Source organism: Acinonyx jubatus, chromosome C2, assembly GCF_027475565.1.
Source record: "Acinonyx jubatus isolate Ajub_Pintada_27869175 chromosome C2, VMU_Ajub_asm_v1.0, whole genome shotgun sequence".
Classification (NCBI taxonomy): domain Eukaryota; kingdom Metazoa; phylum Chordata; class Mammalia; order Carnivora; family Felidae; genus Acinonyx; species Acinonyx jubatus.
Genome location: NC_069384.1, coordinates 150,557,649 through 150,575,081, shown reverse-complemented (window position 1 = coordinate 150,575,081; position 17,433 = coordinate 150,557,649). Strand labels below are relative to the sequence as shown.

The 17,433-nt window shown below is 49.7% G+C and overlaps 1 protein-coding gene across 2 annotated transcripts in view; it reads left to right on the top strand.

The window, feature by feature from the left end:
- ITGA9 (integrin subunit alpha 9) overlaps positions 1 to 17,433 on the top strand; it is a 355,609-nt gene that overhangs the window by 328,723 nt on the left and 9,453 nt on the right. The window contains exons 28-29 of one of the 2 annotated variants that reach the window (XM_053221699.1): positions 7,606 to 8,841; positions 8,878 to 12,099. The exons of the other annotated variant lie outside the window; for it this stretch is intronic. Coding sequence (XP_053077674.1) covers positions 7,606 to 7,704 — 99 coding nt within the window. The 3' untranslated portion in view covers positions 7,705 to 8,841; positions 8,878 to 12,099. Of the gene's footprint in view, positions 1 to 7,605; positions 8,842 to 8,877; positions 12,100 to 17,433 lie in introns of those variants that run through there. 2 annotated transcript variants of the gene reach the window in all.

Here is a 17,433-nt window from a genome sequence, read left to right as displayed (position 1 = left end):
CCCCCATGGTCTTCTGTTAAGTTTCTCAAGATCCACATATGAGTGAAAACATATGGTATCTTTCTCTGCCTGACTTATTTCCCTTAGCATAATACCCTCCAGTTCCATCCACATCACTGCAAATGGCAAGATTTCATTCTTCGGAGAGAGAGTCTTAAGCAGGCTCCATGCTGAGCGAGGATCCCACAGGGCTCTGATCCCACAACCCTGGGATCATGACCTGAACCGAAATCAAGAATCAGACACTCAACTGACTGAGCCACCCAGGTGCCCCAATATCTTCTTTCTTAAACAGCTAACTAAATATGATGACTTTCTAGGAGGTTGAAAATGGCAAACGAAATGTAGGATTATTGTGATGATCTATTGACTCCTAAAACTTCACCTACAGACCTCTTGTCAACTGTGATTCCTATGTCTATAACCTCAGAATGATGCCTTACATACAGTGAATTGAGATCTGATATCATATGGACAGTCCAGTGCCTAGAAGTCTGTTGATTAGTTGGACTAAAAGCCAGCCTAATATGTAACTTCCATGGGAGGTCTTAATGGTTTGGGCTTATTGCCACAGTTTGTATATATTCTCCTCCATTTCTGTCAAGGGGAAAGCCACTGAGTGGTCCCCAGTCGCTACTGCTAACCAGGGGGTGCCTCCCTGGGGCCTTTGAAGACAGGTAGGCGTCATTCAAGTCCTCTGCCTTGAGGAGCCACATCTCTCAAAGTTCCCTTTCAAGTGGCTCCTGACATGGCTCCCTGCGGTCGTTGGCCGTTGCCTCGAGCCGATGTGCCAAAAATGGCCGTTCCCCACAATGTGCCACGTAAACACAAATCGTAGCGTGGCCGGGAGACGGAACAAAGCAGGTGGCTGTGCTGATGTATTCATTGTGCCACACGGGCCTGCGGGTCAGCACACTTCACACTTGAAAGATGGCTAGTCCCTTCACTCAGCAGACAGTGTTGGGTCCCTACCAGGCGACAGACTCTGGGCAAAAGGACAGCGGTAGACAGAAGAGGCCTTAGTCAGTCTGGGAGACCTCTGGGAAATGCGGTTAAGTGACCAGAGATGGTGGCTGAGCCACGTACACACACCCGAGCAGGACTTGGCCGGGCCAAGCTTGTGCCACCAGCTCCTGGGCCCTCCCGCATGTCCCTGTGGGGCCGCTGACGTGCCCATCATCCACTGTTGCTCTACGTGTTTATCTAAAAGAAACTCCTTACAGGTCAGCAGATGGCCTGTTCCAGAGCGGGGCTCCAGACCCCCCTCCGCCCCCCACCCCCACCACTGGCCTCCTCCTCTGGGCAGACCCGGGGCCTTCCTGAAGGTCCCCCCCCCCCCCCCCGCAACAGCACCTCAGGCGCTCTCCTGCTTGGCAGCCCCAGGCCCTGACTCCAGTACCAAATCCACAGTGAGGGCCCTGAGCTAACCAGCCCCTTCTTCAGATACTGAAATGGATCCTCATCAGCTTTGCCAAAGCTGGGATGTTAGCAGACGCCGAGGGCCATAATTTAAACTGTGCGTGTCAGGATTACGGTAGCCTGCCAAACCACCATGCAGGAAGAAAACTTTGAAACGTGAGACTCTTTTTAAGGGAGAAAAATCCAGATGAGTTCCCTCCCCTCTCCCTTAGCTCCTGCCCGGGCCTCGTGCCTCTCCAAGACACTCACAAAGGCCTGTTTACGGAAGAAAGCGTGGTTGCTCAGAGTTACGGTAGGGAGACCGCTTGGTGTGGGACTCGGGCACGTTAAGAAGTGCCTTCAGCTCCTTAAGCCAGCCTCTGAGTCAGGTGGCAAGCGAGTGAGGCCGCCAGGAGCTCTTCCTTTAGGAGAAGAAGCCGCGTCTAGGGCCCCCCGCTTCTCTCTCCCTCCCACCCCCTCCCCTGGGCAGTTGGCCAGAACCCACAGGCCGCCCCTCGGTCGAGGAGAAACCCTCTGCCTCCTCCTCTCCCGTGTTCAAGGAACCGTCCCCTCCCTCCTCTTTGCCCCTTTTGCCAGGCAAGATGACCAGCAGCTAGGGAAGTGCCACTCCCCTGCCAGCCCTGTGGCCAGCCCCTTCCCACGATGGCCGGGACCCCTGGCCCTCCCCTCTCCCAAGCACCGGGCAGGCGGGCTGCTCCCCGCCCTCAGCTGGGCCCGCTCCGAGAGCCTGGCGCTTTCGAGCTGGCGTTGGGTTCATGGTTTTTATTTGAGAGCGTTACTTCTGACCTCAAGCAGAATCCCTGAGAAAAAGAAATCTGTGAAGGGGCTCAGAGAACGCGCAAGGTTTGGCGGCCCCTCCGGGGGTCGGTGGCCTTACCGCCTTCCCTCCAACCAGGCCCATCCTTGCCTCGCCTCCGGAGAAGGAACGCACGGATACACGCGCACGTATGCGAACACACACAGCCACCAACACCCTTCACACTGCCTCCATTAAAACCATGTGCCAGGGACACTCAGTGGGGACTTATTTATGCTTGGAAGTAAATATTGGGCTGATGTTGCCCTGCCGACATCTCCAGACACAGACGTGCTGTGTAAATAGTCGGGTAACCGGAGAGACCGTAAACATGAGGCCCTGAGCTAGTCCAAAGAAGGAGTGTGTCCGAGGTCCTTGGAACGGCTTCCCGGGAGGTAACCCACAGGCCGGGGGAGGAGGGGGTGCGGATCTCACAAGAGCACAGATGCTGTGGAGTTGTGCAGTCCAGTCCCTCACTCACCCCAAATCGGGCTGGGAAGGAAGAGGCTGGTGCAGACCCCAAAACTCGGTCAGGCCTTCTTCTCTCTTCCTAGGCCTCGAGCCTCCCACAACACCTCCCTGATGAGGGCTATCCTGAGGAAATCTGCCGTTTCCCTCGTTGTTTTCGGGTAGGTTTTTGATAGAAGGTTATATCGGAGAATTGTGAGAGTCTGTCAGGAGGGCTCGGGGCGATGCTCTTTGGGGCTGCGGGCTGCCATCAATCAGGGCCGGTGCGGACAAAAGCCAGAAAGCAAGCCGACGCCTCTGTCTGCGGCTGAGCAAGGCTTGGCTTGAGTCCTCCTCGAGGGTTTCCGTGAACGTTTCCTCCGCTGCAGACAGAACTGTTTTAAACACGGCCTTCTGCCCTCCTAGTGGCAATGCAAGCCCTTGGAAGGTGCCGGGGAAAAAAAAGTGCAGGACAACATTGACTCCACTGGATGGGAGTGGACGGTGGGGCTGCTGAGGGTCCAGCTTCAACTCATTGTGAGTCATCCCCCAGGGGGCTCAGCTGGCAGCCAAGCCAGGTTTGCCCAGCACTTCTCAGACGCCTCCCCCAGAGTAACCAGAGCCAGAGGAGGTGCCTAAGGAGGGCCTGCTGCCAGAGAAATGTCTTTGAAGTCTCAATTTATCTTCGTTTTCAGAATTTTGTAACTCCTTGTGTGTATCCATCCTGTAGCATAAACTTTGAAAATGCAGTTTCCCCAAAATTTCCAAAACCTCCTCGGAAACGATCGCCACCGGACGAGGGCTCCGTGTCTTGGGCCGCCTTCGCGTGAACCCTGGGTGTATGCAGCTGTGTGCCCCCCAGGCTGCAGCCCCGGGGTTGCTTTGGGAGCCCGCCGAGGTCTGAGAATGCCATCGGTGTCTTAGAGCCAGGAAATGACCTCACCTGTGGCCCAGGAGATAGGTGGCTAGAGCACGAGCAGTCATCAGGACTCGCGGCTCCCCCTGTCGCGTCTCTCCCGTACACGTCTCCCGAGAAGGCCCTATGGCAATGGGCAGACCTGGTGTGACACAGGTGTTGGGGGACCACTGCTCGGTAAACTCAGAGCCCGGGCTTTGGGTTCTGTATCAAAAGCCACAGCGAGGCTCTAAACGGCCCAAAGCTGATATTCTCTTTTTCTGAAACGGAGTTAGCTTAGTTGTGTAAGAAACAGTATTAGTTCGACAGAGAGCCACCACTCACCTTTGTGCAAACTAGCAAACAGAGCCCCTCCGTCCAGAAACTGTACTCCCATCCTTTAGAAAATTCAGGAAACCGGCGGATTTTGTTGAGGGGGGAAAGACACTCTACTGCCATCTGCTGGAAAATAGTTGTAATAAATGGACATGTCCGTGATATCCACGGCGTGAGGGGCACTGCCCCCTTCATACAGTGCACAGCCTGCACCACTGTACCCAACTCCCTAGCCGTGAGAGTGGACTGAGTTTTAAGAAATGGTCTTTGGGCTGCATCGAAGAAGGGCAAACACCAGTGGCCAGCTCCAGCCTTCCGTCTAAGAGGCCACGCCCGGGTTGTGTCGGACACAGCTCTTGAGACCCCGTGGTGTTGCAGTGGGGCATAGAGTTTGCAAGGCTCTTTTGTTTCTGAGAGCGGCGTGACAGCCGTCCCGGGGGCGGGGAGGGATTCTGAGGACTAAAGCTGACACCACTCCACTTGAGAGAAAAGAGCTTGCTTCTGGATGCCCGCAGGAGATGATGGTGCTGTCACCTCGTTGGTAACAAGTATGACACTTAAACATGGGCACACGGGAGCTCCATGTGACCGTGCATCTGGCTGCTCTAGATCCTTGCTAGATTGCTTGCACACTCTATTTTAAATCCTTGTGCTAGCACAGCTATGAGAAAGTGAGCCGACTTTTGTGCCGCTTGGAGACAAGCAAGAAAAGTCTGTTCAGCAGGACAAGGCAGGGCACTGCTCCTTCGGTGTAGAACCCTACCAGCTGCCCCTGCCTCTCTTCCTGCGAGGAAGACTTCCAGTAAGTCAGACAGAAAACACAGGGTGCTGTATCGCTTGACTCATGCTGTGTGACAAACCATCCCGAAGTTTAATGGCTTAAAAGCAGCAAACGTCTGTCTAGCTCACGAGTCTGTGGGTCGGGCTGAGCTTAACAGGGGGGTTCTCTGGTCTCGGGTAGACTCGTGTCTGCGCCTGCAGGCAGTTGGGGGCTGGCCGGTCTTCGGGGGCCTCACTGAGCACAACTCGCATCTAGACCAAACTCGTGGAGGCTGGGCAGGGTTCTGGGAAGTGCGAGAGGCCTCTTGAGGCCCAAGCGGGGTACCGACACGGCTTCGCCTCCACTGCATCCGGTTTTCAGAACAAGTCACAGTGCAGAGTCAAGGGGTGGGAGCCAGCCCCCTCCTCATGATGGGAACTCCCACAGAGTCACGTGGTAAGGGGCCTGGACGCGGGGGACGCAGGATTGTGGGTGTTTCTGCAGTTACTGCCAAGTACAGGTGATATGCTAAGCTCCGGGGACAAAATGCACAAACCCTGCCTTCAAGGAGTCCTCAGACTTAAGACAAACGCGAAGGATAATGAGGGAGCCGTTGAAATTCCGCCTGACTAGAGATGAGCTACTTATCTGGAATTGAAAGTGAGTAATCTGGGATTAGTGAAGCATTGCACCATCAGCAGGCAGAGTTCTGTGCTAAGGAACCTTATTTCCATCTTACATCCAGCCTTACTCTCGTGATTATGTCCTCCTTAGCACCGAAGGTGCTCGTGACATATTTGCCCAGTCAACCACATCTTTATCTTAACGGTATTTCAAGCAGTAACTCCTGAGACATTTCCAGTAAGTCTTGGGTTGCTCTCCTGACCTTCTGCAGGCGTGCTTTGAGGGCCTTGACAACGGCCTTTTTCCGGAACATCCAGACCAAGCCCTGATTCCACATTCCTTGCAGAGGGGAGAAGGTGATAGGGACTTAAGGAGAGGAAAGTGTGTGTGGGCAGGGGGGTGGCGGGGAGTGCCAGAAAGTGGGGTCCTGGCAGACGTAGTCTTATGCCGAGAAGAAACTTCCAGGGCCGAAAACACTAGGAACTCAGTGTCCACAACACTGGCCGTGCGGATTGACACTCAGAGCCGCAAACGCTTGGCAGTTGTTTTAAGAAAGCTTCTTCCCCGTCATTCAACCTGCATCAGCCCCTTCACTGACTGCACTCCGAGTGCGCTCCCAGGATTCCCCTGGCAACCCGGAGAGGCCAATCAGCCCCTTCTCTGGGGCAAGGACTTCCGACCGTCGGATGACTGAGGACGCTCAGCTCACAGGGAAGGAGTACGAGGACGAATGGACAGATAGAGAAGTGGGCGTGCCCGTGAGAGCTGGGCTGGCCTGATGACTCGCTCGGTGCAGGTTTCAGATTCGCTCCTGGCGGCACACTGCAGAAATTCCTGGTCGTGAGCGCTTTCGAACGTGGCCACGGGAGTCACAAGCTCGTGACGGTGTGGAACCACAAGCCTGCAGGACAGCAGGCTCACCGGCAGCAGACTGAACGCGTGAGGCCGTTTGAATTCGAGGGGATTGAAACGGGGATTTGAGGGCGGGTCATTGATTTGCGAGGTGACGGCAGGAAACCCTGATCAGAGCAGGAACGCGAGAGAGCAAAAGAGAAGGCGGCCCACCAAGACGCGGTAAGTAAGGCTGGTTACCGCTTCGGGCAAGTTCCACCGGGGAACTCTGGTAGGTCGTGCACCTGAGGGTTGTCACAGCCAAGAAGAGGGGGTGTTGGAGTACCCCACTCCAGCTGGCCACGTTTAAGGGCAGAGGCAGGGATGTCTGACGTCAGAAACAGCGGCCACGAATGCTGGGGACAAAGGACAAGACGTGCCGGGTCTCTCCGAGCACGGGAGAAGGTCAGCTCCCATGCTTAATGTCTGTGATGCCTGTGCGAGAAAACCCAGAAACTCGTCTTGCCGGATGTGACGTCAGAGGGGAAGGTCTCTCCAGAACTGAGCTGAAGGAAACTGCCATCCGGATCCGGTGAGATGCCAGTTTTCGGGGAGTTCACACTGCTGGGTGTGGGGCAGGTACTGCATGTTTTGTAAGTTTGAGAGAAAGATCTAGACGAACAGCAAGGTAGAATGCAGACTGACGGACGCTTTTCAAAGCCTGTTCTGTGAGAGCAGTATTTAGCAATTCCCCCACGATGGCTGATGTCTCCCCGGATAACAATAGGTTTATCAAAAGCCAAAGGAGCTCAGGAAATGTCGAGTCCCTGAGTTTCTTAGATCCTTTACTAAGGGTTATTAGATCCTTGACTTCCTACTGTGCATTACATACGTCTTAAAGGAAGAGGGGCGCCTGGATGGCTCAGTCGGCTAAGCGTCCAGCTGCGGCTCGGGTGATGGTCTCGCCATCCATGAGTTCGAGCCCCACGTCAGGCTCTGTGCTGCCCGCTCAGAGCCTGGAGCCCACTTGGGATTCTGTGTCCCCCCTCTCTCTTTTCCCCTCTCCTGCTCGTGCTCTGTCTCGCTCTGTCTCTCAAAAATATATATTAAAAAAAAATTTTTTTTTAAGGAAGAAAGAAGGCAGCATCTCCCAGACTCATCTGACTGTGAATTTTATTCGCAAATCACTATTTTACTCCCAAATGCCTTTGAATAACTCTCGGTAACTAGTGTTCGCCAGCACACCGTTCAGAAAACACTTCACCAAAATCACTTTATAAGGAACAGTCATGAGAGAACCTGCAGAACGTCCGTGCATTTTGAAAAGTGGCTCCACAATAATACTCTTCCTAAATCGGTCTAATCTGAGGGGCTTTCCAAGCCTTCCCAGGTCTGTGAGTACAGGACTTTTTCTCCTCCTCCCCCAGGCTGCCTTTGGGACCGAAAGGGCTGATTCTCCAGCATTCTAACCCGGCTTCTCCTCCCTCTGCCTTTTAGATGGGCTTCTTTCGCCGAAGGTACAAAGAAATTATTGAAGCCGAGAAAAACCGGAAAGAGAACGAAGACAGTTGGGACTGGGTCCAGAAAAACCAGTGACCTGCCACGCCAGTCACGTGACCCAATCGGCCGCCTGTCGTCCTTGATCTTTGTATCTTCCATATTTGGAAGAAAGAATCTTCTCCAGATTTTTCGGAGGCCCCACTGATGCTGTTCTCTTCCTCGTTTTTTGTCAAGCCCAGGAGCCACCCTGAGGCAGCCGCTCTGGCCAGGTCACATGACTGGAGCCCCACCTGTTTCTTCTTAAAGGTGAACTCCGAACTTGGGAAAGCAAGCTACAGAGGTGAACGATATTTATGGATGCAACATGCGTGGTCAACCCTCAGGGGAAAACTGTTACCTAAAAGTATTTTTATAAATATAAGCCTTTTATATACTGATTATGTCTTTATATTTGTATCGATGTTTTATTATTTCTATTAAATAGTTATATAATTCACTCAAGCACTGATCTCCGGGCTGAAATCTTGGAAGTACGTGTGCATTCATACAAATCTGATCGTACTTTGGGACTTGCTGTTAAAAAGAGACGTGCGCATAAAATAATCTGAGGAGACCTCGTGTGAGCCACGAAGCGGGCGGCACCACACGTATACTGGTTGAGGTCAGACCCCTAAGACAATTCGCATCTTGGTTGCCTGGAGTCGTTTGAAATAATGTGCTGAAGGACTCTAAGCGGTTTTTCATACATACCTTGCATCGGAAGGCTTCCAACAGGACTTTGGATGGAAAAACCTGCCCCTAGCACAAGTCTGCTCGGCATCACCTATACGGACATCACACCTTCCTTGCCCTTGGATTAATGGACGAGAGCTTGGAGCAAGGCCATTGGGTCACCTGGCAAACCTCAGCAAGGCATCTCATCCTGGACGTCATGCATCCGAGTCCGCTCGCCACGAGGACTAAATCAGTGCCCACCAAGCAAAGACTTGTGTCAGAATGCTGTGATGTGTTGCCTTTTCGTGGTTGAGGTCAGAGGTCTCCGCTTCCCCTCCCACTCTTGCTGTCCCAGCTGATGGCCGTGGCAGATTCCTTCCCAGAGATGACCATCCAACCTGTCCTTAGTTTTTAAAACAGCGTCTTAAGGGAGGTTCCCCGAAAGCAGACTCCAGGACAAAGATTTGCTTGCAAGTAACCGAATAAGGCGGTGTTCTGCCCGTAGGAGACATAGGAGACGTAGGAGACGTAGGAGACGTAGGAGACGGCAGTAAGGGGGTGAGGGAAGCAGGACAGGGAAGGGGAGGGAGCCAGGCAAGGGTGCCATTTCAGAGGACATCCCGAGGAGGAGCGTCGCTTCAGCCTGATCCTGCAGGGAGCTCTGGAGGGCAAGTTATGTCCCAGAGTCGCCCCAACCCGGGGCAAGGGAGCTGATCTTTCAGATTCTTGGGCGCAGGGGAGCTAAATATCCCACTCTCAGCTCCGGCTGGCAGATCGGCTCCGACAGCCCAGAGGCAGTCCTCTGCAGGAGAGCTACAAATGCACCCCCAGCCCGGGGAGGCATCCAGAAATGATGTGAAAAAGAATGCACTGGGACCCGGGCGCAGCGCTGGCGCTTCCCTGCCCACTGGGCGCCTGAATGCTGAGTTGCTGCCCTCGGTTCCAGTCTCCCTGTTTGCCGGTTGGTGTTTATCATCAGACGTGCTGTGCCGCCTGGTTTTGAGTGCAATGTGATTTTCTAGAAGGGCGATGAGATGATGCGTGTAGTGTGCCCAGCACAGCGCCTGGACTGCAGGGGACACTCAGTAACTGGCTGCAGCCCTGGCCGCGGTCGCCACAAACCTTCTGATGAGAGAAAAAACACGCGGCTGAGAACAGGGTCTGACAAAGAGTCCTTAATGGCTTATTACAGCCCGCTGGAGCCCCAGGTGCATAAAAGATGTTAGCAAGTGCGACCGAAAGAAGAAACAAGACGGGGGATCTCTCTTGTAGGGCCTTGTCTACTGGAAGCTAACATGTTGGGGGGTCTGTGAACATCGTGGCAAAGACGCAGAACTCCAGAGGAGACAGGCTTTTCCACGCACATGCTTGGCTAATACCTGGAAAGATAGCAAAGTTTAGGCAAAATCATGAGGATGCCGGACAGTTGTGAACCTGGCGTGGAACAGAAGCGTCTTTTCGTTTCTTATTATGCAGTTGACTCTGATGCAGAAAGACAGTGAACGTATCATGTGTCCCTTCCTGGTGAATCTGGGAATAGATGACAAGGCCAGAGGGTCAATGGCATGAACTAGGCTGATCTTAGAATGAAGGCGGGGATGTTGCTTCTGACAGGGACGGAGGCAGAGGTAGCTACCGGGCAGATGCAGTCAAAGACACCCGTTGTCAGAGTTCCCCCGTGAGTTGTATCAAAAGTAGTGAGGGCAGTTTTGAGGGGGTCTTGGTCACTCGCTTAAAGGACACCTTTAAGCTGTGCATCAGGAGCTGCGTTAAGTGCTGGGGCTTCCCCAGAGAACTCCACAGCACATTCTGCCCGGAGAGCCAAACCCTCCCGCCAGAGGCGGACGGAGAGTCTCCTCTATGAGACCCCATGTGCGGCTTTCCCTCAGTGGCCTTTTGCTCGTAGTATCATGCCGTCCTTTAATAAGCCACTGAAGATTGTTAGGCGGTAGGCCTGGGTCAGCTCCCTCAGCGGCTTTGGACAAACGCATTTACAGCCTGTAACCAGCTCCCTTACGAGAGGTCCAGACGCACTGGTGGCCACGTAGAGGATGACTCCTCCTGTCCCTGTGGACGGTTTCGGAGCCAGGATCTGTTTGCCCCTGGTCGATTCTGAACGGCAGACCCACATGGGCAGTCATACGCTCAGGAGATCACTGAGACTTCATAAGGCAGCCACTCCAGGAATCTGTCTCGAGAAGGACGGTGCCTCTGCACGTCTGATGGTGCGGAGTAGCAAGTGGGGCGACAGCAGGAAGTTAGCTGCTTGACACGGTGATAAAGAAGCCCAGCCCACCGTGAGCCCTCTCAATAGGCTCTCAGGGGAAGCAGGCAGGGTGAATGGCATCTGTACAACTTCTCCAGAATATTCTTTTGAAAGTCCACAGTGCATTCCAGTTTCGAACCCTCCTGCTTCTGTGGGTTCACTGTGGAGTCCTATCAGATATCCTCTTACACAGCATTAGTTCAATCTGCTTCGGCTTTTAGTTATGTATTCAGTATGGTTTTAACTGACGGGAAGATTGAGACACTTTTTAAATATGAAAAAGGACCTTTGTAAAAATTGAAAATAATGCCCGCTTTTCAAGAATGGTTGACTTATGCTCCGTTGATATGGGACTCATGAGTTGGGGACATCCCCGGAGTGAGTCCTAGACCTGTTCCCAAGAAAAGACCACAAGGTTTAGGAATAAGGAGATACTAGAAGAAGGGGGCGGGTCCACTGGCTTGCTGCTGACTGACAGGCACACGTCAGGAATCTGCTCTCTCAGTCAGCTGGTACCAGCATCAGCATCACCAGGAGTATTCTCACGTTTGGTGAATGTTGTAGAAAATCCACTAGAAAGTCGTCTTTCACCCAGTCACGCATAGCCTACCATCTTTGAGCCAAAGGCAAGGGAGTTAAGAACAAACAGAAAACCAGCAGGCCTCCCAGGAATATCTGGGACCTGTTTTCAATGCAGAAGTATAGTAGATCCCCCAAGTGATACATGTGCTGTGGGCTACCTATTAAAACCCTAGCAGAGTCCTTTTTTTTAAAGGCTGTTCCGCTACTTTGATTCTTGGAAACGACGGTATGGCCAGGGGAATGCAGTTACACATAGGTTACATATGAAATGTGCATCTGGTGAAACCCACATGCACCTGACCCAGACTTCCGGGAATGTAGAGGCACGGCAAAGGATTGTTATGTCGGGGAAATGGCCCTTTAGCAGACAAAAGGCAGAAAGTGAGTGTCATTTCAGAAGTGCTCCGACGTACAGGGGTCTAAGCAATGTGGCGTTCTGCTATGTGGAGCAGTGGTACACACAGCGGATAATATTTTCTGAAACAAAGAATGGCTGAAGGGAAGATACAGATGCCACCAGGGCCAGGATGAACCTACTAGAATGTCTTCCGATTTTCAGCACATTGGGATAATGAACAAATTTCCCACATGGTGCAATGCTTTATAGCACAATGGTCTAGATTTCAGACTTTGTTGTTGTTGTTGTTGTTGTTTTTCCTAATGTGCACGGTGTGACGGGCAGAGTGAGTTTAAAAGCTTTAAGAGTGATTAATTGCATGGCAGACACCCACGCTAACTTCACTTCCAGAACTTGACTGATGCATCCATGTACATTTACGTTGAGGAATTTTGGTGGGAGGGGTGTTCCTCCTCCCAAAGTCATTAAAAGTGTATTAAAGTTTATGCAGTCACTTCTAATTCACTTGCACTGTTAGGGGAATGCAGGTTTACAAAAATACATGTTTGGAATAAAAAATGGCTGCAAATGATTCAGGAGTTTGGTCTGTCATTTCTTTGCTGGTGAAGAACTTGAACCTTTTTAGGGTGTTGAAGATGCGGTTTGAATGTAATACGTCGCGACCGTTAAAGAGCACATGCAGGTCTATCTAATCGTGCATGAACAACCCCCTCCATGTGGCCGAACTGTCCCCGACCCTTGGCCTCCATTCCGTAGTCACCACTTTCTCTGTGCGTCACCCACCTGTCCAGGGCCACACCTGGGACTTTGATCTGAGGACAAACGTGCCCAAATTAAATGGAGTGGATTCCTTGTTGTTAGTAGACTGCTTCCACTAGTCACCAAGCATTTCCCCAGAAGCTTTCTGGTAGCATCCTTACACGTTTACAAACATCGTGTTCTCTTACATTTGCAATCTCCATCTGTCTAGTTACGTCCCTGTCCTTATCTCAAATGCTGTTCACTTCTGTGTGTTTCTCTTTTTTCCCTGGATGAGACCAACAAGGATCTACTTTGCCAGTGCTTTCAAGAATAAGCCTTTGGCCATACCAATCAAACCTACTGGGTTTTGTTTTCTATCTCATTCATTACTGGCTTTATACTTATTAAAAGTTATTACAGTGCCCCGTAGCTAAAATTCACGCACAAACACACCACACAGTATAGAAGAAGGGTATGAGAAGATACACGCCAAGGGATTAAAAATGGTTACCTTTAGGTAGATGGGAATGTCAGTGTTTTAGCTTTGTTTTTTGTTTTGTTTTTCCTTGCCTGAGGTTTAGTGTAGTTCCAGGCATTTTTGAGCATGTATTTCTTTTGCAACAATGAGGCATATGCAAATTATTTTTTAAATAAAATCACATCCGGGGGAATATGAATTGCTAAGCCAAAAGAGATCTCAAATTGCAAGTCCAGAAAGGAAGAGCTTTCTTTGCAGCAAAGAGCACTGATGAGGCTGACTCTGAGGACAATGGTCCAGTGAGTAATTTCAAGCTTTCTAATTCCAGATACTTCCTGGCTTAACAAGAACTCCCGCCATCACTAAGACTAATTAAATACATTTCTCTAAGGTTACCCAACCTGTTTCCTTAAGCCAGGAAGAGGTCTGGACAAACTCAAAGGAATCAAAAGACACAACACTAAGAGGAAGAAAATCACCAGTTAGCAATGTCAGGCCCCCTTCGATCAGGAGTTTTTCAGTCTGCCAGATTACGTCTGGTCCTTATAGACTGTCTGCTCATGAGGTTACTGTGCTTGGTAATCGAATTAATGTAAGTACTTAGAGCCCCGCCTACGCTATGAAACCAGTTGGCAGCTATCCATCAGCAAAGGCGCCTGACCCTGAGATCACGTCCATTCATTCTACGTACACGTCCAACTGAAGTGTGTTTAACAAGGTATCTCTGACTCTGTGCTGAAATCTGAAGCTGTGCCATCTGGGCTTGCTACCAAAGCCCTGCTTTGCCTCAAAGTCGGATCCAGATCATTTTATACTTTATTTGATGTGACTCTTCCATAATTGAAAAGGATCCTAAAAATTAAAACAAATCTCATCAAAGGTACAACTACTCGCCAAACAGATGAAAAAGCAGGGGGCATTTTGAAAGTATTTCCAGGAAACCTTTCTTCTAAGAAATGACAGATTAAGGTAAGTGAAATTATCTCCAAATCGACATCTATTCAGAACCCACCTTATCAGTTAGGAGACTCCCTGGCTCCATATAATAGGAAAAATCCCAAATGACAACGTTTTAAACACGATAGAAGTGTGTTCCTCTCTCACATAAGAGAAGACGAGGTCTGAGTCATCAAGATCTCATATAGCAGCTTCGTGGATCATCAGCGCATCAGCTCCTATCTTTCAAGGTATGTGGTTTACATCCTTAAAGTTGTTTCCTGGTTCCAGATGGGTACCAAGGAACCAACCACCATGGCAATATTCCAGGCCAACAGTAGGGGAGGAGGATAAAATGCCACGTGCCTCCTCCCTTCTCACTAGCCTTGCCAGAAGTCCCATACAACACTAACCAGAAATTTGTCATAAAAATCCACCCGCCCGCAAAGGAGGATGGGGAGTGGATTGTTAAGGTCTAAGAGGAGTGCGCATGTTGAAGGTAACTACGTCGCCACACCCACCATGTGTAAGATACTCCGAATGTAAGTGTCCTAAACCCTAAGTGCGTAGGGCTGGATGTAAGCAAAGGGAAAGGCTTTATTTGGGGTCAGGGTGGGAATCTCAGGTACATAGAGTTGGTTAATCAAATTCACGTCCACGCAAAGCCTTTTCTCGTTTTGTGTCGTTTTTCTCCTTTATCCACCCGGCTCCGTCCCCACGTACATTTCCCCCTCTTCCCGAATGGAGTACATGTCCTTGGAAATGTACATAGTATTATTTTTTTAAGTTTGTTTATTTATTTTTATATATTTTTTTCATTATGAAATTTATTGTCAAATTGGTTTCCATACAACACCCAGTGCTCATCCCAACAGGTGCCCTCCTCCATACCCATCACCCACCCACCCCTCCCTCCCACCCCCCATCAACCCTCAGTTTGTTCTCAGTTTTTAGGAGTCTCTTATGTTTTGGCTCCCTCCCTCTCTAACCATTTTTTTCTTCCCCTCCCCCATGGTCTTCTGTTAAGTTTCTCAGGTTCCACATAGGAGTGAAAACATATGGAATCTGTCCTTCTCTGTATGACTTATTTCACTTAGCATCACACTCTCCGGTTCCATCCACATTGCTACAAAAGGCCAGATTTCATTCTTTCTCATTGCCAAGTAGTATTCCATTGTGTATATAAACCACAATTTCTTTATCCATTCGTCAGTTGATGGACATTTAGGCTCTTTCCATCATTTGGCTATTGTTGAGAGTGCTGCTGTAAACATTGGGGTACAAGTGCCCCTATGCATCAGTACTCCTGTATCCCTTGGGTAAATTCCTAGCAGTGCTACTGCTGGGTCATAGGGTAGGTCTTTTTTTAATTTTTTGAGGAACCTCCACACTATTTATTTATTTTTAGCGCACGCACACGGGGGCGGGGAAGGAGCAGAGAGAAAAATCCCAGAGGCTCTGCACAGAGCCCAACATGGGGCTCAATCTCAAGAACCATTAGATTATGGTTCTCATAATTAAGACCCGACCCCAAATCAAGAGCCAGACACTTAACTGACTGAGCCATCCAGGTACCCCTCATTTCCCTGATTTCTTTAGTTTGTAACTAGAAGTTTGTACCTCTTAATCCCTTTTGTCTGTTTCAGCACCACTTCCCCCATCTACTTCCCCTCTGGCAACCGCCAGTTTGTTCTCTGTATTTAAGAGTCTGTTGTTTGTCGATTTGTTTTGTTTTTAGATTCTACAGGTAAGTGAAATCATAAAGTATATGTCTTTCTCTGTCTGATTTGTATCACCAGCATAATACTCTCTAGGTCCATCCATGTTGTTGCAAATGGCAGAATCTCATTCTTTTTTATGGCTGAGTGATATTCCATTATATCTATATCTATATATCTCTATCACCTGTTCTTAGTAACTCATCATGGGTGAATGCTTGGATTGTTTCCCTGTATTTGCTGTTGTAAATAACGCTGCAATGAGCATAGGCATGTGTGTAGCTTTTCCAGTTAGTGTTTTCGTTTTCTCTGGGTAAATACCCAGTGGTGAGAGTACTGGTTCACAGGGTAATCTTATTTTTAATTTACTGAGGAACCTCCATACTGCTTTCCACAGTGGTTGTACCAATTTGCATTCTCACCATCGGTGACTGAGTGTTCGTACTCAATGATGAAAAACTCAGATCCCTCTGTTCCCTCCTTAGTCCCTGCAAGGTTAGCTCCTTAGCCTGGGGGCTTGCAACATGAGAATAACAACAGAAACTGCAAACTCCAACGACAGTGAAGAGTAGTGAATAGCTTTCTTGAGGGATCCTGTATTTTCAGGACAAGAGATAGCTCTAAGATGCTATACATTCATCATTAAAACATTTAGTGACCCCTTACACAACAGAAAGACAGACTATTGCCCAGGCTCTTCTGAGGAATGATGACCATCCATGGACTCTCCATGTAAGACTTCCCCAGGATATTTGTAATATCAAATATCTAAGATGCTCTCATTGCCATGTCCAAAACTGTTGAGAGATGACGTGTGGAATGTACAGTGTAGGGGTGTGTTTGAGAAGATGAGCTATTGATTTAAGCAGATCATGGGCCAACACCCAGCAGGAGAGAAAAGGAGCAGAGGACCATACCCACCGGGGCCCTGAGAGACAGGGGACTTGCAGAGGAGAGCCCTGGTTATTGGTGGGGCAGTACCCCGCCCCCTGCCCGCCAAACTACCACTACCAGAACCTTGCCTAAGGGAACTTGGGAAGAAAATATGTTCACCTAGGACCCCCAGGGCAGATGGACACAGGGAATAATGCAGCTGCATATACTCATGACCATCCCCAAAGAGGGGATTCAGGAACATCTGGTTGAGTGATTCTGGCCGAATTGTAGATACTTGCATATGGTGTCAGTATGGCTTTGTCTACCCACTCTTTAGCAGCAAGCTCTGGCCCGTATCAGTTACCTCTAGAATTTGAATCTTTGAACTGTTACCTATTCTGGACATCACTCATTATGGAAGTTTTTTCCTCAGCAGTCCTGAAATTACATTCTTCCAGCTTCTGTTAAACACTCCATTTGATGGAACGTTCGTGTGATTTCCCCACCCAACTGGTCAGCGCTCCCTGAACCTTGCGAGCTCCCTCTTTTTCCCCAGCCCTCCCAGCCATCTATCCCAAGCCTCCTTTTTTTTTTTTGCTTTAAAAAAAATCATCATGAAATACACATAATATATATTTTACCATCTTAACCATTTTTAATGGTATTAAGCACATTCAAATTGTTGTTGTACAGGCACCACCACCATTCATCCCCATAACTCTTTCCATTTTGTTAAACTGAAACTCTCTACCTGTTAAGCAAGTCCCATTCTCCCCTCTCCCCAACCCCTGCCAACCACCCTTCTATTTCCTGTTTCTATGATTTTGACTCTTCTAAGTACCTCATGTAAGTAGAATCCTACAGCGTTTGTCTTTTGGTGACTGGCGTATTTCACTTAGCATAATGTCGTCAAGGCCCATCTATGTGGTAGCATGTTGCAGAGTTTTCTTTCTTCTTAAAGCTGAATAATATTCCATTGTATATACATCCCACATTTGGCTCATCCATTCACTGGCCAACAGAGCACTTAGGTTGCTTCCACCTTTTGACTACTGTGAGGAATGCTGCTGTGAACATGGGTGCACAAATACCTCTTCAAGACCCTGCCCTCAATTCTTGTGGGTGTATACTCAGAAATGGGATTGCTAGATGATAT